Here is a 19,093-nt window from a genome sequence, read left to right as displayed (position 1 = left end):
TTTTTGTTATTTTCTTGGACTACATATAAATTAGTTTGGGAAACAAGCTTAATCATCAGGTTCTCACTAAACAAATGAAGGAAGAAATCGAGAGGAGTCTCCAAAGTATCAGGAACATTTGGTTCAACGTTTTCTGAGAAAAGACGGAGTTGAGGGGCATTATTCGGGTCGCTTGTCCATTTAAACTCATCAAGAATAACAACTGATACTTCGTCTTCACCATAACTGTCATGCGCTTCTTTATTTTCTGAAATATCGTTTTGTTTATCTAAAACAGCTGACTCCACAGTCATGTCGATATCTTTATCCTCGTTCTCGTCAAAATCGGATACGTCAAACCTATCCTATGGGATATCTGTTAGTAAAGCGTAAACGTTATTACTTGTTATTTTACTCAAATCAAGACGTCTTTTCATTTTGGAATTCGGCAACAAAACATACCTATTATAACTGATCGGCCTAGTGGCAAATATTGCAACCACAAATCAAAATATTAAAATTCACTTTACAGTTATCTATGTAGATCATAAAGTCTCAATACGGTAATACATAAATACGTCTATTTATCAACAAATTAACATAATACATACCTTTTATCGGTAGAAGAATGTTTGTTTATTTACAACAACAAATAACCTTACTGTCATTCACTTGTGAGCGCGCCAAATATATTATGTACACTATTATGCATAATTGCTCCTGGAATTTTGTAATCGCGTGTAGAGAGTGCAGAAGTGCAGAGTGCAGAGTGCAGACTGCAGAATTATACCTACTTGATATACAGACAGATCTTAAACTGAATTAAGAGAACTATTTCATTCTTTCCATAAATAGTACTCCTTCTTGTAATGCCATACCCAATGTCGGCGTAGGTTCTGCTCTGCATATCTGTGTTGTGTATTTAGTATACACAGGGACATGGGAGGTACACTTTAAATAAGACGTAAGTGTAAAAAGCCTATCTTAGGGAATTTATTTATAGTGGTTTGCCAATTTACTTCCGGGTAAAGACCTCTTGATTTTTAGTGGGAGTAGAACGCAGATTTTTCGGCATTCCAGACATATACACTTACCAATGGCGGTACGAATAGTATTAAATATAGTGAAATACATACCCGAGAAAGTTGCTTAGATGTCACGACATCAACATATAATAATATTAATGATATTTATCTATGATATATATTTTTTCTGACATCACTAATAACTAGCTTTTAGGCTCCATGCGGCAAAACCTAGATCCTCTTAACCACTACAGTGATGAGATCCTGTGGGATGCTCTAGATCAAGTGGAATTAAAAGAAGTTCTTGAAGAGTTTCCGTCTGGCTTAGACACTATGGTTTCAGAAAACGGACACAATTTTAGCGTTGGCCAAAGGCAGTTGGTTTGCTTAGCGAGAGCTTTAATAAGAAATAATAAAATTCTGGTGTTAGATGAGGCTACTGCCAGTGTTGATCCTCATACGGATTCATTCATTCAGAGCACCATCAAAGAGAAGTTTGCTGATTGTACTGTGATAACAATAGCTCATAGGTATATAAGATATTATTAATGAATCTTAATTTCCGACTGATCTACACTTCTGTTTCTTTTCTTTTAACATTTTATTATTGGCCACTCTTTTGATTTTGACAATCTTGTAAGCATAATTCGTCTTTCTTTGTTTCTTGTTCACATTTTTATATTAGGCAAATTTTTGCTTTTCTACGATTCATTTTTTTTATGTGCTTGTTAAATTATTTTTATGTTTGTATCATCCACAATCGCCTAACTGTTTCTCCATTTAATCTTGTTATATTATTTATATATCTTCGCGTATTTAGTCATATTTAATTAATATTTTGCACGTAATGATAAGCTATTAGTATGGGAACGCAAAATCCTGCGAATTATATAATGGTCCTTGCAGGGACAGCGTAACAAATGAATGGAGAAGCAGATACAACAATGAAATAGAGACTCTCTTCAGGAAAGGAAACATCGTAAGATACATAAAAGCCAATAGATTAACATGGGCAGGCCACGTGGTACGGAGTGATGACGACAGACTGATTAGCAATGTGTTTTGGGAAAGACCAGATGGTAGAAGATCGACAGGAAGGACTAGAAAAATGTGGAAAGACGCAGTCAGGGAAGACCTGGAGAAGATGGAAGTAAGGCCATGGGAAATAATAGCACAGGATCGGAATCAATGGAAGGCAATAGTAAACGCGGCAAAAACTCACGAAGAGTTGTAAAAGCCAATGATGATGATGATGATGACGTAATGATACTTTGTATGGGATCACGCATTTAGTTTTCTTTAAAAATATTATCCTGTTTAATTTTCTTTGACACATGATAACATTATTATATTGTTGGCTTAGCGCACAACGGTGTTGAGCATTAAAATAGCTAATTTGCTAATTGCACAAACAACAAAGTTTACAACAGAATATAAATTAAAATAAGTTTTGAATGAAGTTTAGAAATTAAAATAAGTTTTGAACAACTTATTTGTTTTTAGTAAATTGTAAACAATTATTTGATAAATTGGGTTAAAAAAGTCTAATAAAGCTCATAACTGCTTTAGAAAAAACATGTTTTCAAAACAAAAGTGTCACTTAACTCCTAAAAGTGTTTCTAATTAAGTTAATATACTAAATAAGAAAAAACTTAGTGTTAATTTTGGGGTTCTCTCAGAAAAATATAAATTTTTGACGGTTCTCTGAAGATATTGTAATTGTGCTTATTAATTATTAATCTTCTTGAGATTTGATAAATTTTGACTGATTATTTGTAAATAAATAAATTTTCATTTGTTCAGTCAATGTGAAATAAAAGTGAGCTCTAAGTGAAGTGAAAATGTTTCCAATAGAGAACGGACCAGGATCAAGTGATTTTCAGTACAGTTTCCAACTGTAATGCAGAACGAGCCTACAGACCTAATACGTCCGTATCACTAAGTTAAATAAATAATCAAGCTCCACCATTCTGCTCAAATCAACCAATAGTAAACCAAATGATACCTTTTGATAATTATCAACAACAATATTATATCAGGTACAGCCAATAGTTGTCCAGCAAACTAACATTTCTCATTCTACATCAAACTCTCAAGCTAGCTTAAACTTAAAAAACAATCCAGAAACACAGACCGAACACGATTAAATGTCAAATGAAAAACATGAAAACTCTTAAAAATAATAAACAACCATGAGAAACAATAAGATTAACAGGTTGGATGCCGCTATTTTGTAACTTACTTTTACGTGGTCCCAAATTAAAAAAATAGAAAAAACGGTATGCTGTTGCTAATAATTATGAATAATGATGTTTTATATGTAATTGCTATTTCAAATATTTAAGAAAAGGTAAAAAAACTGACGCTCATAAGCGGCAGTGGCACTGTGTTTCGGCATTCATATACGTGTACCGGTGATGCTTATTAGCGTTGCCTATACTCTACAGTAAAACATTATTTATTTCAAAACATGTAACAAAAACAAACCTAAATATTAATAAAACTTTGGCTGCTATATTCTATTTGTGAATTATGATGCTGCAATTTAGACAATATACATATACATGCATACAAGTTTTGCATACGTATGTTGTATCGGTCCGTTTTTTTTCTTTGGTACAGCTTTGACATCTTTTTCTGTCGAGTTGTTTTTTACCTGAAGTCGCTTCCCTTTTTATTAGCCTATATTTGATGCTTTTTTTTATTTAAATTCTCATAAGGAGGTAAAAGTTCATTTATGATTGCCATTCTAAAATCAAATGATGACATTTTCTGTCCAGAATATATATTATATACGTGAAAATCATTATTGAATATCATGTCCATAATAGGGAAAAAAAAGTTTCTTTGGCCTTCTTATTGTTTTTCTTTCGTGAAGGTAGTATGAAAGCATTTGGTCAAGGTGATCTACACCTGACATATGTTTATTGTATTCGGCGACAGGCAATGATTTAGTAACTTTTTGTTTTCTCTTATTTTCTACTTCAACCATTGTATTTACATGTTTATTTCATTATTTGAAATATATAAAACGTCCCTCTTATCCTTCCACTTCCCTATCATAACTCCTTTAGCATATTGCGCAATGGTTTCTCCCTTTTTCAGCTTAGTTGAAATAACAGCTTTGGGTGTCATTTTTCTATTAGACCGAAGTGTGCCACTGCAGTGAGTCTCATTCTTAATTAGAGTTCTGGCTAAAGAAAAACTGTTGTAATAGTTCTCCATATAAATATGATGGCCAACACTTAATAATCTATCCATTAAAAATGTAGGACAACTTTTTCAGAATGTCCTTTACCGCCAGTATCGTCTAACATACCAGTATATACAGCAAATTTCTGAACAATACCTCTAGGGTTTGTTAATAAATACAACTTAATCCCATATTTGTGTTTTTTGTTTTTAATATATTGCTTGAACATAAGCCTGCCGCGGAAAAGAACCATGGATTCATCTAGAGATTGCTCACATCCTGGATAATATATTTCTGCCATTTTTTTGTTAAAGAAATTTATTATCGGTCTTATTTTGTAAAGTCTATTTTCAGGTCTAGATTCACCTGGTGGGGGATTTCTGGAGAAACGAAGTGCTCGTAATATCAGCAAAAACCTGTTTTTACTCATACAAGAAGAAATTCTGGCGTTATTGAATAAAGGGTCCCGTTTCCAATAATCGCGCATCCTTGGTTATCGTACAACACCCATATGTAAAAATATTCCAAAAAATAATAATAATTCTTCTTTCGTCACATTTTCCCATAAAAAAATTTTAGGTTTTTCTTGTGTCTGCTTTGATAAAAGAATATTTTCTGCGTTAATATTTATTTCATCAACTATAAATTCTAAAATATCATCAGTAAATATATTATGAAAAAAACCGATTGTTGTGTTTTCTGGAAGAACTGTATTGAATGACTGATTTTTTAGAAACGGAAAATAATTCATCTCGCCTGGTACATCTTCCCAACAGATGTCGGAACATTCATCTACAGTTTCTTCAGCCGCAGGTTGTTGTAAATCTAGATTTTCTTTAGCCGCAGGTTGTTGCGAATCAGATATTACTTCTCCGATTTCATTCTCACTCTCCGAGTCCGTTTATGTCCATCCACGATCAAATTCCTCCTCCGATTCAAAATCACTAAACTCATCACTATTTTCCAACATTTCTAACCATTCTGATTCAGCGTACTTATGCTAACGACTCCTTTTAGGTCTGGAAGGACCAGCCTCAACGTATTCATTTTGCATGATAATAAAACAATGTGACTGTGACTCTTATAAGCGTCAAAGGCATCCAACCTGTTAAAAAGAAAAAGGCTTAAACGCAAAGATTAAAAAGGAAAAGAAGCTCAAATTACACTCTCAAATAGGTTTCAGTCACTTCCACAGGAAAACTACGTAAATTATACGAATAAAAATCCACCAATATCAAAACCCCTTTAAAATTTTTATATATGGCGTGAATGACTATAGCAAAATGATTGATAATTTAGCTCAAGCGGTAGAAGTAGAAACTTACTTTACTAAAGCTTTAACAAAAAATACAATAAAAATTTTACCAAAGGCACCTGAATCTTACATAAAACTAATACATTACGTACGCGGGGAAAACATCGTCCACCATACATACCAACCTAAGAAAAAGAAAACATACAAAGCAGTTAATCGAGACCTACATCACTCTTTTTCGATGGATGAAATAAAAGCGAAAATCCAGAAAAAGGGTCATAAGGTGAGGAAAATTACAAATGTCAGACACAGATTGAGCCGTAAATCATTACCATTATTTTTTGTGGACCTCGAGTCTCAAACGAACAAATATTTGAACTACAGTATATACAACATTATAAAATAAGGGTAGAACCACCAAGAATTAAAAAATATACATATCACAATGTACACGATCTCAAGAAATTGGTCACACTAAAACGTACTGTGCAAAATCATATAATTGCGTAAAATGCGCTAGATCACAAATACAAAGGACTGCAAGAAACCAAAAAACGCCAGTAACTTGCACTTACTGCAACGGAGGTCATCCTTTTAATTATAGAGGATGTTCTGTTTATCGTGAACTACTAAATGTCAGATGCAATGACAAACCAAAAACAAATCACCACTCAAAATCCTGTCAACAGTCCCAATGTAAATATACTTACCCAACATCATGTTCATAATTTCAACAGAATCAGTTATAGAGATGCTACCACTGGAAACATAAATGCAGATAACAAAAATAAAAACAATTAATTAGCAGATAAACTATCAAATTTCCTAAACGAATTCAAAAATATGTTCTCTTAACTCTTAAACCATAATAGCATGATTTTAACTATATTAACTACAGTCATTAACAACATAACAAAATAGCTTTCAAGTCATTACGAATTGCGTCGTGGCATGCTAATGGCATTTCAAACCATCACTGTTTTTAAAAATGAATAATATAGACATTCTATTTATATCTGAAAGCCTTGCCACATAAAGAACAGTTAGTAAGATACCTTACTTTACTGTATATTATGCAAACCATCCAGATGGAGGAGCACATGCAGGCTCTGCCGTTATTATTAAATCAAAAATGAAACACTATGCAGTCCAACCTTATATTAAAGAAAAAATCCAACCAGCAATCATTAAAATCGAAACAAGCAAGTCTCTCAGTGTAGCATCAGTCTACAGCCTACCTAAACATCCCATTTCATGTGAAGAGTATTATGATTCCATACAAACTGTTGGATCCAACTTCGATTTACCATCAGACCACAGCACAATAATAATAACTTTAATAAACACACACCTATTATGGAGAAATCCGCCACCCAAACTCACAACTAAAGAAACAAACTGGGATGTTTTCCAAAATTCTGTAAATACAAAGATTAGACTAGATATTAAGATAAAAGAAAACCAAGATGTAAAGAAAACAGTAGACTGTTTAACAAGAACAGTTTTACAAACAACAGGATGAGAAGCAACACCAAAGCGTGAAAGAATTGTGCAAGAAAACCATAATATCTCCCACCATATAAGAGAACTTATAGCAGAAAAAAGAAGAGCTCGACGCATATGGCAACAAACAAAAAATTCATTCCTTATCAGGATAAGTCATAGACTTAATATATCATTACATGAAGAAAAAAACGACTCTTTCCAGTTTTATGTTTTAAACCTGTCACATGAAGATCACTCTATATGGAAAGCTAGAAAAAAAATTAAATGACCGACAATAACAAATTCACGTTTAAGAAAAACAGATATGACTTGGGCCCGCATAATCGTAGAAAAACCAACAGTATTCGCAGAGCGTCTTGCAACTGTATTCGCAGCACCAGATACTAATAACGATGAAGATGATGATACAAAAATGTACCTCGAAAATCCATGTTAACTATTTCTTTCTCTGATAACATTTACCTACTCCGACAGAAGTTCGACAACAAATAAAAATGCTAAATTCTAAGAAAGCTCCTAGCTGTGATGAAAGCTAGCAGAAGCTACCGAGAAAAGCAGTGGTGTTATTAACAATAATATACAACAGCATACTATGTCTTCGATACTTTCCAATACAATGGAAATTTGATTAAGTTATTATGATTCCGAAACTTGCTAAGCTGGCAATACAAGCAAATTCATAACGGCCTGTAAGCCTACTCCCAATAATGTCGAAAGTATTAGAAAGGCTACTATTATATAAAATCGAGCAAGTTGTTCCCACAAACGAAATTCTACAACACAAATTTGGAGTAAGAATAATAAATATAATTAAAACAACTCTCGAAGAGAACAAGTTTTGCGCTGGAGTATTTTTCGATATACAACAGGCATTTGATAGAGCATGACATAAAGGTCCTCTACAAACTGAAATTACACTTAAAAGACCAATTATACTTTATACTAAAATCGTAATACCTTACTGACCGTTAATTTTTAAGTCAAAATTAAAGACAGCTACTCAAATTACCAAATTATACAATCTGGCGTACCTCAGGGTAGTGTTCTGGGCTCATCTCTATATCTGATATTTACAGCAGACGTTCCAACCAGCAATGATACCTTCTTAGCTACTTTTGCCGATGATAAGGGAATCTTGGCAGTGGATTTCGACCCTAATGTAGCATCACAAAAAGTACAAAATCATTTAGTCCAATTACAAAACTGGCTTAAGCGATGAAAGATCAGTGTAATGCTAGCAAATCAGAACAAATTATTGTTACAACAATAAAATCTACATGTCCAGAAGTTTATATTATTAATACTCCCATTCCCACCATTGCCAACATCAGTTGTCAAATACTTGGGATTGTATCTGGATGAATAACTTACGTGGAAAAGGCACATTCAAATTAACAGGAAATAACTAGATTTTAAATTAAAAAATATTAACTGTATTTAGCAAAAGATGTCAGTTAACTCTTGAAAATAAACTGCTTCTGCTTAAAGCTATACTCATACCAGTTTGGGCATATGGAATAGAACTATGGGACTCCAGTAACCCTTCAAAATTTGAAGGGTTTTTCGTATTTAGGCTTCGTATTTAATACGAAGATACTTTAAACATTTCAATCCAAAAGACTCCGTATGAAGGTAATCCGTAGGTTAGTGAGTTTTAAAATTTTAAGTTTTCATAATTTCGCTAATAATAAAATATTTTAATAAAAATTTTGAGATAGCCATTTTTAAAGCCTCTCTTAATCCAGTGGCGTAGGAATTTTTTTAATAAAGAAATCGCGAATAAAATTCTTTAATTTCGACTAACACAAAGTATCGTAGTATGCCTTGGAAATTGGAACAAACATATTATATTATGTTACGAAGTAGATTTTTACTATATGACCTTTGAAAAAAAAACATTTGGTTAAAATTGTTTACTAATCTTAAATTTTGTAGAGGTGTTTTTAATATAAATGGGTCACACTGTATGTCTCTTACAATTTTAGGTTACATACGGTGATGGACTCAGATCGAATTCTGGTAATGAATCGTGGAACCGTTGAAGAATATGACCATCCTTATATTTTGCTACAGTCAGAACATGGTTTTTTGAGGACATTGGTAGATGCTAATGGAAGTACCACAGCTAAGCATTTGGAACTGACTGCTAAAGAGGTAAACAAGGTGTAGAGTGCATAAAGTCGTATAAATGTTAAAGTGGTTTTTACTTATAAATAATATATATTTTGTTTTTCGCATAACTTATAACTTGCCGTTTAGTTCCAAAATAAGTTTATTCAAAATAAACAAAATGGTTATATTATTATTAATTAAAAACAAAACAAATAATCTTCTTTCATCTTTCTTAATTACTGACATCATGCTGAGAGATAGACAGATAGATAGATAGATAGTACAATATAGAAAAGTGTAACATAATAATTAAAATAATATTAAATGTGGTTATGTTGCAGCTTGAGCATTAACAGATACACTCTCGTAATATTCACCTAATGTATAAGGACACATGGTCACTAGGTACTCTTTAACTTGGTTTTTAGAAGCTGTAGTTGAGTTAATGTTTTTAAATTTTTGAATAAGTTGATTATACAGTAGTAAACCACAGACAGTAGATGACTTCCTACTTATTTCTAAACTTCGATAGGGCACTACAAACTGTCTCTTATTTCTTGTGTTTTGTGAGTGAATATCACTGTTACATAAAAAAGTTCTTTAATTCTCTTGAATTAGTATCAATAATTCCAAAATGTAAATTCCATACACTGTTAATATATTTAAATCGCTAAATAGGCTTTTACAAGACCAACCATACGGAAGACCTGCAATACATCTCACAATACGCTTTTGGGCCTTGAAAACGTCCTTTATAGGTACTAGGAGAGCCACCCCAGATAGATATACCGTAACTCATTGTCGACTATACTTCAGCAAAATAAAAAAGACGAAGATGTTGCAGACTAAGTATTCTACCAATATTAGAATTGAGTTTTTTACATACATTCCAACAATAAGTCTTAAAAGATAAATGAGAGTCGAAAGTCACTACTAAAAACTTCACATCACTACAATTCAAAATACCCTCACCGTTGATGAAAATACTTAGATCAGATTTAGTAGAACTTGCACGGGATGTAAATAATACAAAATTAGTTTTGTGAACATTGAACAGCAGCGACTGATTGCTAGACCAATCAGAGAAGATCTTTAGTGAGTTTGTTATTTTATCTTGTAAAAAATTTATGTCGTTATCACGATATAGCATTGTTGAGTCATCCGCATAAACTAATACAATTGCATCAGATATTACATATTCTTCTTAAAGTTCCATCTCCTATCGGAGGTTGGATATCATAACGGCTATGGTCACTTTGTTAGCTGCTGCTCTGAAAAGTTGTAGTGAACTACAGTTAAACCATTCTCTAAGGGTTTTCAGCCAGGAGATGCGTCTTCTTCCTATGCTTCTTCTTCCTTGGATCCTTCCTTGCATAATAATTCTCAGCAGCTCATATTTTTCTCCTCTGGTTATGTGACCCAAATATTCTAGTTTTCTTCTTTTTATGCTGTTCATAATTTCTAACTCCTTATTTAGACGTCGTAGTACCTCAGCATTGGTAATCCTTTGAACCCACTGAATTTTTAATATTCTTCTGTAACACCACATTTCGAACGCTTCTATTTTCCTTATGTGTTGTTTCTTCAATATCCAAGCTTCCATTCCGTATAGTAAGATAGAAAATATGTAACATCTTAGAGCCCTCAATCTGAGATGCAACTGAAGGTCTCTGTTGGTAAGCATTGTCTTCATTTTCACAAATGCTTGCCTTGCAGTTTCAATTCGGACTTTGATTTCTCTGCTTTGGTCATTTTTGTCATCAACCCAGGTTCCCAGATATTTATATGTCTCTACTTTTTCTATTTGGGTTTGCTCTATCATTAATCTTTCATTTTCATGTTGCGTTTTTGAGACAATCATGAATTTAGTTTTTCTCTTATTTATTTTTAGTCCGTATCTAATGCAATAATTGTTAATTCTATTTACCAATTCTTGTAGCGATTCCAGGGTGTCTGCCATTATAACGGTGTCATCAGCGAATCTTATGTTATTTACTATTCTTCCGTTTACAGAGATTCCATCACCCAGATCCGCTATCGCTTCCTGGAATATGGCTTCACTGTACACATTAAACAGTAATGGTGACAGAACACAGCCCTGTCTTACTCCTCTCTTTATATCTATATTTTCAGACTTTTGTTCTTCTATCTTTATATTGGCCTTTTGATTCCAATACAGATTGATAATGATTCGTAAGTCTCGTCTGTCTATATCTTTGTTTCTCAGTATTTCTATTAGTTTTTCATGTATATTATATATGGTAGTTCATTAATATACAAAATTAATAATATCGGACCCAATATAAAGCCCGGTGGTACTCCATTCTTATTAACAATCGGACCAGATATTAAAATTTTGAAGTTATTTTTTATTTTAACTATTTGGTGCCGGTCTTTCAGATAGGAATCAAACCAACTATGGGCAACTCCCAACACCATATATGTACAATCTATTAAAGAGTACATCGTGCTGAACACAATCAAAAGCACGACTGAGGTGACAAACAATGGCAGTCGGATTTTCACTGTTTTCAATTGAGATTAAAACTTCCTCATAGAAATTGATAATGGCTATGGGAGTAGAAAATTTATTTTGAAATCCATGTTGATGTTTTGTGATAATTTGGTTGATATCTAAAAATGATAAAAGTTGCTTTAGCATTGCATATTCAATAATCTTGGATATCATAGATGAAACAGACAATAGTCAAAAAGCTGACATTAATTCAGAATCGCCTTTTTTAATACCGATGACCTTTTTTTAATACCGGTGAAATGATATAAGTTTTCAGCATACTTGGGAAACACCAGTATTGAAAGAAACATTTGTTATGTGAGCAAGTAGTGTAGCAAGAAATCTTCCTCTGTTATATAAGATAGGAACAAACTAATTTGAACAAATTATTTTACTAATTATATCTACTGGTGCATCCATAAAGTAATCATTAAATTTGTTTGATATTATATCTGAATCTGGAATCCTGTATCATTTATTTTTAGACAGATATTTTTTGTTTTTCATTAAGTTTATTTATGCACATAACAGCCCATGTGGTTTTGTTTTTGTTAGAGGATTCAGAGATTTTGTTAATCGGTTTAAAGAAGTTTATTTCTTGCAAACAATCTATCCAGTGGTCTATTCTCAGTATTGAGTTTATACACGGCATCATTATGAATTTCAGAAAAAATGCCTAATACATTTTTTGGAGTTAATGGACCTCTTTCAACATCCGGCACTCGAATCAAAACATTTGTCCCTTTTTTTAAGGAGCAGATCTTTTATTTGACTCACATATCATCTTTGATGCCTAAACTCTCATTATTTTATGTGATTCTTCTCTCTAATTTAACATTCTCTTACTTCTTTGGGTTAACTGATCATTGCAATTGCCGTCAACTTTGCCTTCTTGTCTATTGGGTGCATCTTCATTATTTTTAATCAGGTTATTATTGTCCAGGATTTCTAAAGATTCATTCATATATTTGTCTTGATTCTCTAAATTTTCTTGGCAGGGTTCTACACTGTTGATTTCTTCTCCATTTTTTAAATAATCATCATGTTCGTTTTCCATGCTATTTATTAATTCTTCTAAGTTCTTCATTTTGTAGTTTATCAAGGACATCTTTCGAAAGACCTGCATCTTCTAAACCATTTGTTTGTCTGCTGCCAAACATGACCTCATAACGACTCTATGAAAAGATCTGTTTTTCTTGGACTGGATAAATCTCAACCCTTTGGACCATTTTGTATCATTATTATCGTTTACCCAGGTAATCAACATATCCCGGACCTCTTGGTTAGCCCTCTCTTCAGAGCATTGACTTTGTGAGTGTCTTGGTCGACCATGAACTATTTTCAGACCAGGCCACATAGTAGTTAGTTCTACAATAACCAAGTTGACAACCTCACGGCCCTTATCACTTTGCAAGATATGGAGTACCTACTAGACCTACTAGACAAAAAATATCAAACAAGTGGCCAGAAGCTGCAAATGCTGTTTTGGTTTTCAATGGACTCAAAAACAAAAATTTAGTTAAATGATTCTGGTAGTTTAAAATATTATATATCCATATAAAAAGTTATATGGATCAACGGGCTTTGTTTGCATATCTAAGAACTTGCCAGAGAGAGAGGTACTCAAAGGCTATGCCTATCATATTAATAAGAACAACAAAGGAAAACGGAAATATCTACATACCTTTGTCTCTTTTATGTCCTATATTTATGTTGACTGTATGCACAGCACAATATCAAATAATTGCTCACGATGAACAAAAACTTTGATTTCTTCTTCGTGTATGTCTTTTGGTTATCATATGTTCATTTTCTCCAATCTTTAATAATTTATATCAATTGAGTCTTCGATAATGTTCCGATAATAGCCCTTTGCCGAATCTTCGTAGCGAAGTAGCGAAGACCTAATACTACACTCCACGTAAAGTTTATTCAAACCATCCTTGAATTCCTTTTTAAGGTTTTCCATTGATTCACCCATTGTATTAGAAATTAACAGAAACTACACTGAATAAAACTCAATATGCGATTTCTGTATTTCTTTTTGTGGGTATTTATATTGACCATAAAGCGAAATTCGTCGTGAGTTTCCGACGGATTTCGTAGTTTTGCATTGTGGGTCATTGTAATTTATTCACAACGCGTTCTGTGCACGTCAAAAACACCCGAAACGCGATGTGAGAAATAAACGAAATTCACAACGCGTTGTGGGTATAAATTTCAGTCAATGGCCATGTCAAATATTTTTAAAATAAACAATGTTTATATTTTAGTTAATGCTTAGTTATAAACAATATTTGGTTTTAAAAACTGATGACTCACTCTTTTTATATCTATATCCTTTAAAAGATACCGGGAAGTGTTCATGTAGATATTTTAACGATGCTTATCTTAGGTAAAACTAATTCATCATTTTGTTTCAGAATTACGATAAGAAAAAAGTAAACTAAGATTACTGCCTTCGCTATTTTATTGTAGCTGTGATTTTTTGCTTCAGGAATTGTATAGATAAGTAATTTTGTATGATTGTAAATAATAAATGTTGTGAATATTTATGTATTAAATATATTGTATAAAATATTGTGTTCTCAGCTCGAACAAAATTTATTAAAGAGTTTGCTACTCGAACTTCAAGAATTTTGAACTGGACGTTTACTTTTCGGGTTTTATATAAAATGCAAAAAATTCATCCAATGGTGTTTCTCCTAATTTTGGCTGTCCTTTGCCAATGTTTTTCATTATTGCACCAGTTTTCATTCTAGCGATATAATATGATATGACATAACTTCCTTGTATCGTTTTTCGTAATATATATCCTTCCATTTTTCCTAAGAAAAATAAAAAAAAAATTCATTTCCGCTAACTTCTACATATTTATTGAAAATCAACGTCTCATTTACATAGTAAAGTGCAGGTTGGATAAGTGTAATAGATACCCACAAGGAAAATGAATTTCCTGTAGTTGGCTGTATATCATAAATCACATATTTGTATTGTATTTAAATTTTTTTTTATAAAAGGTATAATAATATAAAAACCCTGTTGGACTACATCATAAAACGTTTTCAGAATGACTATTCCATTATCAGTGCTTTTCCCAAAATAAGTATTATCAGTTTAATTTAAGTAAACGTAAAAGGTAAATTTTGACTAGGGATATGACAAAAATGTAGTTTAATACTTACTAGGTTTACTTGTTTGAAGCCACTAAATATCTGGGTAAAAACTCTTTAAATATAGTTAAATAAATTTCAAGTTCCATTTTTGCTGATAATATTTTAGGATGTTTAAGTTATAAACGGAATTTACTTCAATGCAACGTAGAACTTCAACACTGGGGTCGCTATCCCTTAGACGAGGTGTCTATGAGAACTTGTTGATAGCAACGATTAAATTGACGCATTAGGACAAAAGTGTGAACAAAGCAGTCAATGTAACTGGATGTCTGTTTCTAAATGTGACTATAGCCAACATTGTGTATAATTATATATGTTAAAATTTGATTAATTATAATAATAAAAACCATCAATATGTTATTATTAAAGTATATTCTATCCTGAAGATTTGTTGGAACATTGTAGAAGAGGTATTGTTATAGAAAGATCAGGGTATGATTCGAGTCCTCTTATTGACAATTTTGCCATGTTGTCTTTTTCTACTGTGGCGTCTCCGTGTTTTTTGAAGGTTGATCCTTTGTTCATTATTACTCGCAGGTATTTACCTTAAGTTTCCATTCTATTGTATTATTTTGCACTGTCAATTGTTTCTCTGGCTGGTGATGTCTCTTTTTGAAGAGCACCGCTTGTATTTTTTCGAAGTTTATGGTGATTTTCCATTGTATACTCCATTCTTCAATGTTGTCTAACGCAGTTTACAGATTGTTTACTGCTATATCTATACTTCGTTCAGCTCGCGGAGATAAGAGTACGGCTGAGGTGGGAAGGCCCTGCCTGTCGTAAGAGGCGACTAATGGGTAGGAATCGAGAGATGGAGAGCCGTCGCTTGAGGTGTCGGGTTTGTAGAAACGCACACGGTCGCTTAGGCGTCACGGTCACCTGTCTACATTCCTAGTATCCGAGACGAGACTCTCGTGGGACCACTCTACTCTCATTCCAAGAGAACCTGGCGAGGTTGAACGAGCTGGGCCCGTACACACCTCTCTTGGCCTTGTGTCAAGCGTGTGGTGTTGGTGCTCCGGCACGTACCCGTCAGGAGATTTAAGAGTGGTAGAGGAGAGATCCTCGGCGGCGACCTGTCTACGTGCGAGGTGAAATTCCTCTGCCTGCGTCACCTATCCGCCCGTGGGTGGGATAACGAGTAGGTGAGGTAATCGCAACACAGGTACTACGGGGAAGGTGAAGCCCCGCGAAACGTTTCTGGTATACGTGGCGTGGCACCTTTATTTTGGTGTCGGACTCGTAGGGGCAGTGGATTCGTTAACGGTCGTATAGCCGAAAGGCCAGGTAGACCAGGGTACTGCCAGTTTCTTAAATTGGAGAGCACAAACTCTTTGTAATGCTGTATCTACATTTATAGGTTTGGCCGCTATCGCCGTGTCGTCCATAAGGAGAGTTCCAAGGGCCGGTCTTTCTATAAACAGCTCAACACTGACAAGAGCCGACTGCATCAACTTCGTACCGAATCGAGATGGACAAGGTGAAATTAAATTAGTCAGGTCTGTGAAGGCATGAGTTATTGATGCCTCATATTAATGCACATACTATATTTAATGTATATTACAAAAAATACTATAGAAGACACAAAATATTATATTGATAATCAAATATTAAAATAAAAATCCAATTTTACAAATAATACGGTGTGGCCTCCAGGGCCGATATATTGATTTCCCCAAACAAGCTTATGGATATAATATTGTGCAGCAAATTGGTGCACAGGGCAGACAACCTGTCAACACGCGTCGAATGCTTATCACGTTTGTAGCGCCACAAAACAGTAGTGTATAAGTTTTCATCGACGTTTTACATTGTCTGAATCATCGTTGTGCCTTTGAGTGTTATATAGAAGGATAAACATCAGATGGTTTGAGAATACACGTAATCGTTCAATTATTCGGATAATAAGTCGAATGTGATGCAATCATGCACTATTTCCAGTGTATAAACATAAAATAGGTTTGGTAGATAATAATAAATGTCTATGTAATGAAATAGCCGATTTACAACATATTCTTTTAAAATGTCCGTTAATAAAAATAGAAATTGATAATTTTTATCAAAATTTAATATCTTACAAAATAAAATTTCCAATAAATCTTTCAAACCTATTGACATTAGAGGATAATAGTATCTATAACATCATATATCAGTATGTAAAATCTACTAATATTACTTTGTAAGCAGAAAAAGAATCAAATCAATAAATGCATAATATTAAACAATAAAAAATAATAAAAAGAAATTAACAATAAAAATAAAAGAAAAGTTACAATGTTATATAGACTTATATAAAAAAAAAACAATAAAAATGAAAATAAGTAATCAAAATATTTAGGCATTTACTAACACACTAAAATTATTGTATCCCAATTTAACATGTATATAATATTAATATGTTTATAATGTAAACAATGGAAATGGATGATAGAACTATTAGAAAACATGACTGGCCTTTTGGCTTTGCCAGTGCCATTAACCTAGGAAAAAAACGACGTCAGCAAACAAAGGAGGTATTGGGTACATCAAATTTTAAGAAAATAGTTAACGAATAGTTAGTACCAAACTATCTACTCAAATCTCAGGCATCATGGACCTTAATTAATTTTTTAATTACTATAGGATGTCGACGACATCATTGGATGCACTATTAGGACTTATTAAACATAAAATAACATCCAATGTCAATGCAGTAAGATATTGTATTTCATATTGTTTAAGTAATTATTATATTTACGTATTTTATCGCTAATCGTAAAGTACTGACAGAAGAAGAACTTTATCTGCCACAAGTATTAATAAAACTGACGGAAATTTTTTTAAAAATAATGTGTTAAACTAATGATGCCACAAAATTCATTTGATTTGAACGCACTCAAAAGTTTGGGGGGATTTAGGGCTGCACACCCCCGTTAAAATTCTGAATGAAAATGTATGAAAGTTTGCTTTAAAAGCAACACTTGTCCCATCTTAGTCAACGGTCATCGCTAAGCGTGAATGATTTTGTCTATAAATTCTATATATTTTATATATTGTCTATATATTATATATATTATAGATAGCATTTATGACATTCTAACTATAGATCAACCACGAAAACAGAAAAGAAAAGTATATGGGAAACCATAAAGCAAGCTAAAATTCATAGAGTTGCTCACAAAACGCATAAAGGTAATAAGGATGTTTTAGCCCGATCAACAGGAAATGACTGTAGGTAAGTTTTTCGATAATAATAAGTTGTTTTCTCAATGCTTATGCCTTCAATCTTGGTTCTAGGTGTAAACGTTACCGATGCTTCTATGTAATTACACAGGAAAAACGTTCTAACTTACTGAATATGTTTAATAATATGAAGACCAGAGATGAGCAGGATTCATATTTATCTAGCCTCATTAGCATTACTCCTTTCCAGAGACGACGCAGTCGTATTCCACAAGCTGCTTTACCTAACCACAGTAGGTACTACTAGTGACAGTGGAAATGAATATACAAACAAAGTTCGACAACAAGAAGGTCCACTACATGTAGCTTCTTTTATGTATAAAATTCGACTACCGGAAAAAGGCGTAAATATTTGTGCCAAAGCTCTTTGTAGTATTTTCGGTGTTACTTAAATGCAGATCATCCGTCGAATTAGAAATAAGTTAGCAATGAGTGGATGTTCTCCAAAAGATACCCGGGGCAGTCATACAAATAGGTCTAAGAAAACACACCCTGCTGATATAGAAACATAATAGCTCACATTTCTTCATTCAAAGGCCGCCAAAGTCATTATACACGGAGACTGGATAAAAAGAAAATGTATCTACCATCAGAGTTAAATGTAAAAAATATGTACTGAGCCTATAAAGTGCCACACCCACAGTCCAAGGTTTCTTACTTTGTTTATTACAACATATTTCAAACTCGATTTAACATATCTTTTTCTTACCGCAGATTGGCATTTGTACATTATGTGATGAAATTGAAACAACTTAAACTACCGACTATCGATAAATCAACAAAAAAGAAACTGCTTCAAGTGAGGAACCTTAACACGCTAAAGCAAATGCATTTTATGATATAAAACGCAAAATTAAATATAAATGTCAGCTTAGTGATAATGTATCTGCAATAGCCTTTGACTTTAAGCAAAATCTTCCGCTACTCAATTTGACTACAAATAAAGTTTTCTATAGCAGACAACTTTGGTATTACGTATTTGGTTTACACAATTTTGGAGGCAATGATGTCCATATGTATACCTATTTCGAAGGAATGGCTAAACGTCTTCAAAATGAAGTATATTCCATGATATTTTATTATGTAAAAGATAATATGGGATGAAATATG

The 19,093-nt window shown here is 33.1% G+C and overlaps 1 protein-coding gene across 2 annotated transcripts in view; it reads left to right on the top strand.

The window, feature by feature from the left end:
- Positions 1 to 14,164, top strand: part of LOC140449846 (ATP-binding cassette sub-family C member 4-like) — a 94,572-nt gene extending 80,408 nt beyond the window's left edge. For both annotated transcript variants that reach the window (XM_072543214.1, XM_072543213.1), the window contains exons 11-13: positions 1,219 to 1,534; positions 8,944 to 9,112; positions 14,009 to 14,164. In XM_072543214.1, coding sequence (XP_072399315.1) covers positions 1,219 to 1,534; positions 8,944 to 9,112; positions 14,009 to 14,035 — 512 coding nt within the window. In that variant the 3' untranslated portion in view covers positions 14,036 to 14,164. The remainder of the gene's footprint in view (positions 1 to 1,218; positions 1,535 to 8,943; positions 9,113 to 14,008) is intronic.
- The last annotated feature ends 4,929 nt before the right edge of the window (positions 14,165 to 19,093 follow it).

The sequence above is a fragment of the Diabrotica undecimpunctata genome, chromosome 9 (assembly GCF_040954645.1).
Source record: "Diabrotica undecimpunctata isolate CICGRU chromosome 9, icDiaUnde3, whole genome shotgun sequence".
NCBI classification, from domain to species: Eukaryota; Metazoa; Arthropoda; class Insecta; order Coleoptera; family Chrysomelidae; genus Diabrotica; species Diabrotica undecimpunctata.
This window is presented reverse-complemented; position numbering and strand designations above follow the sequence as displayed.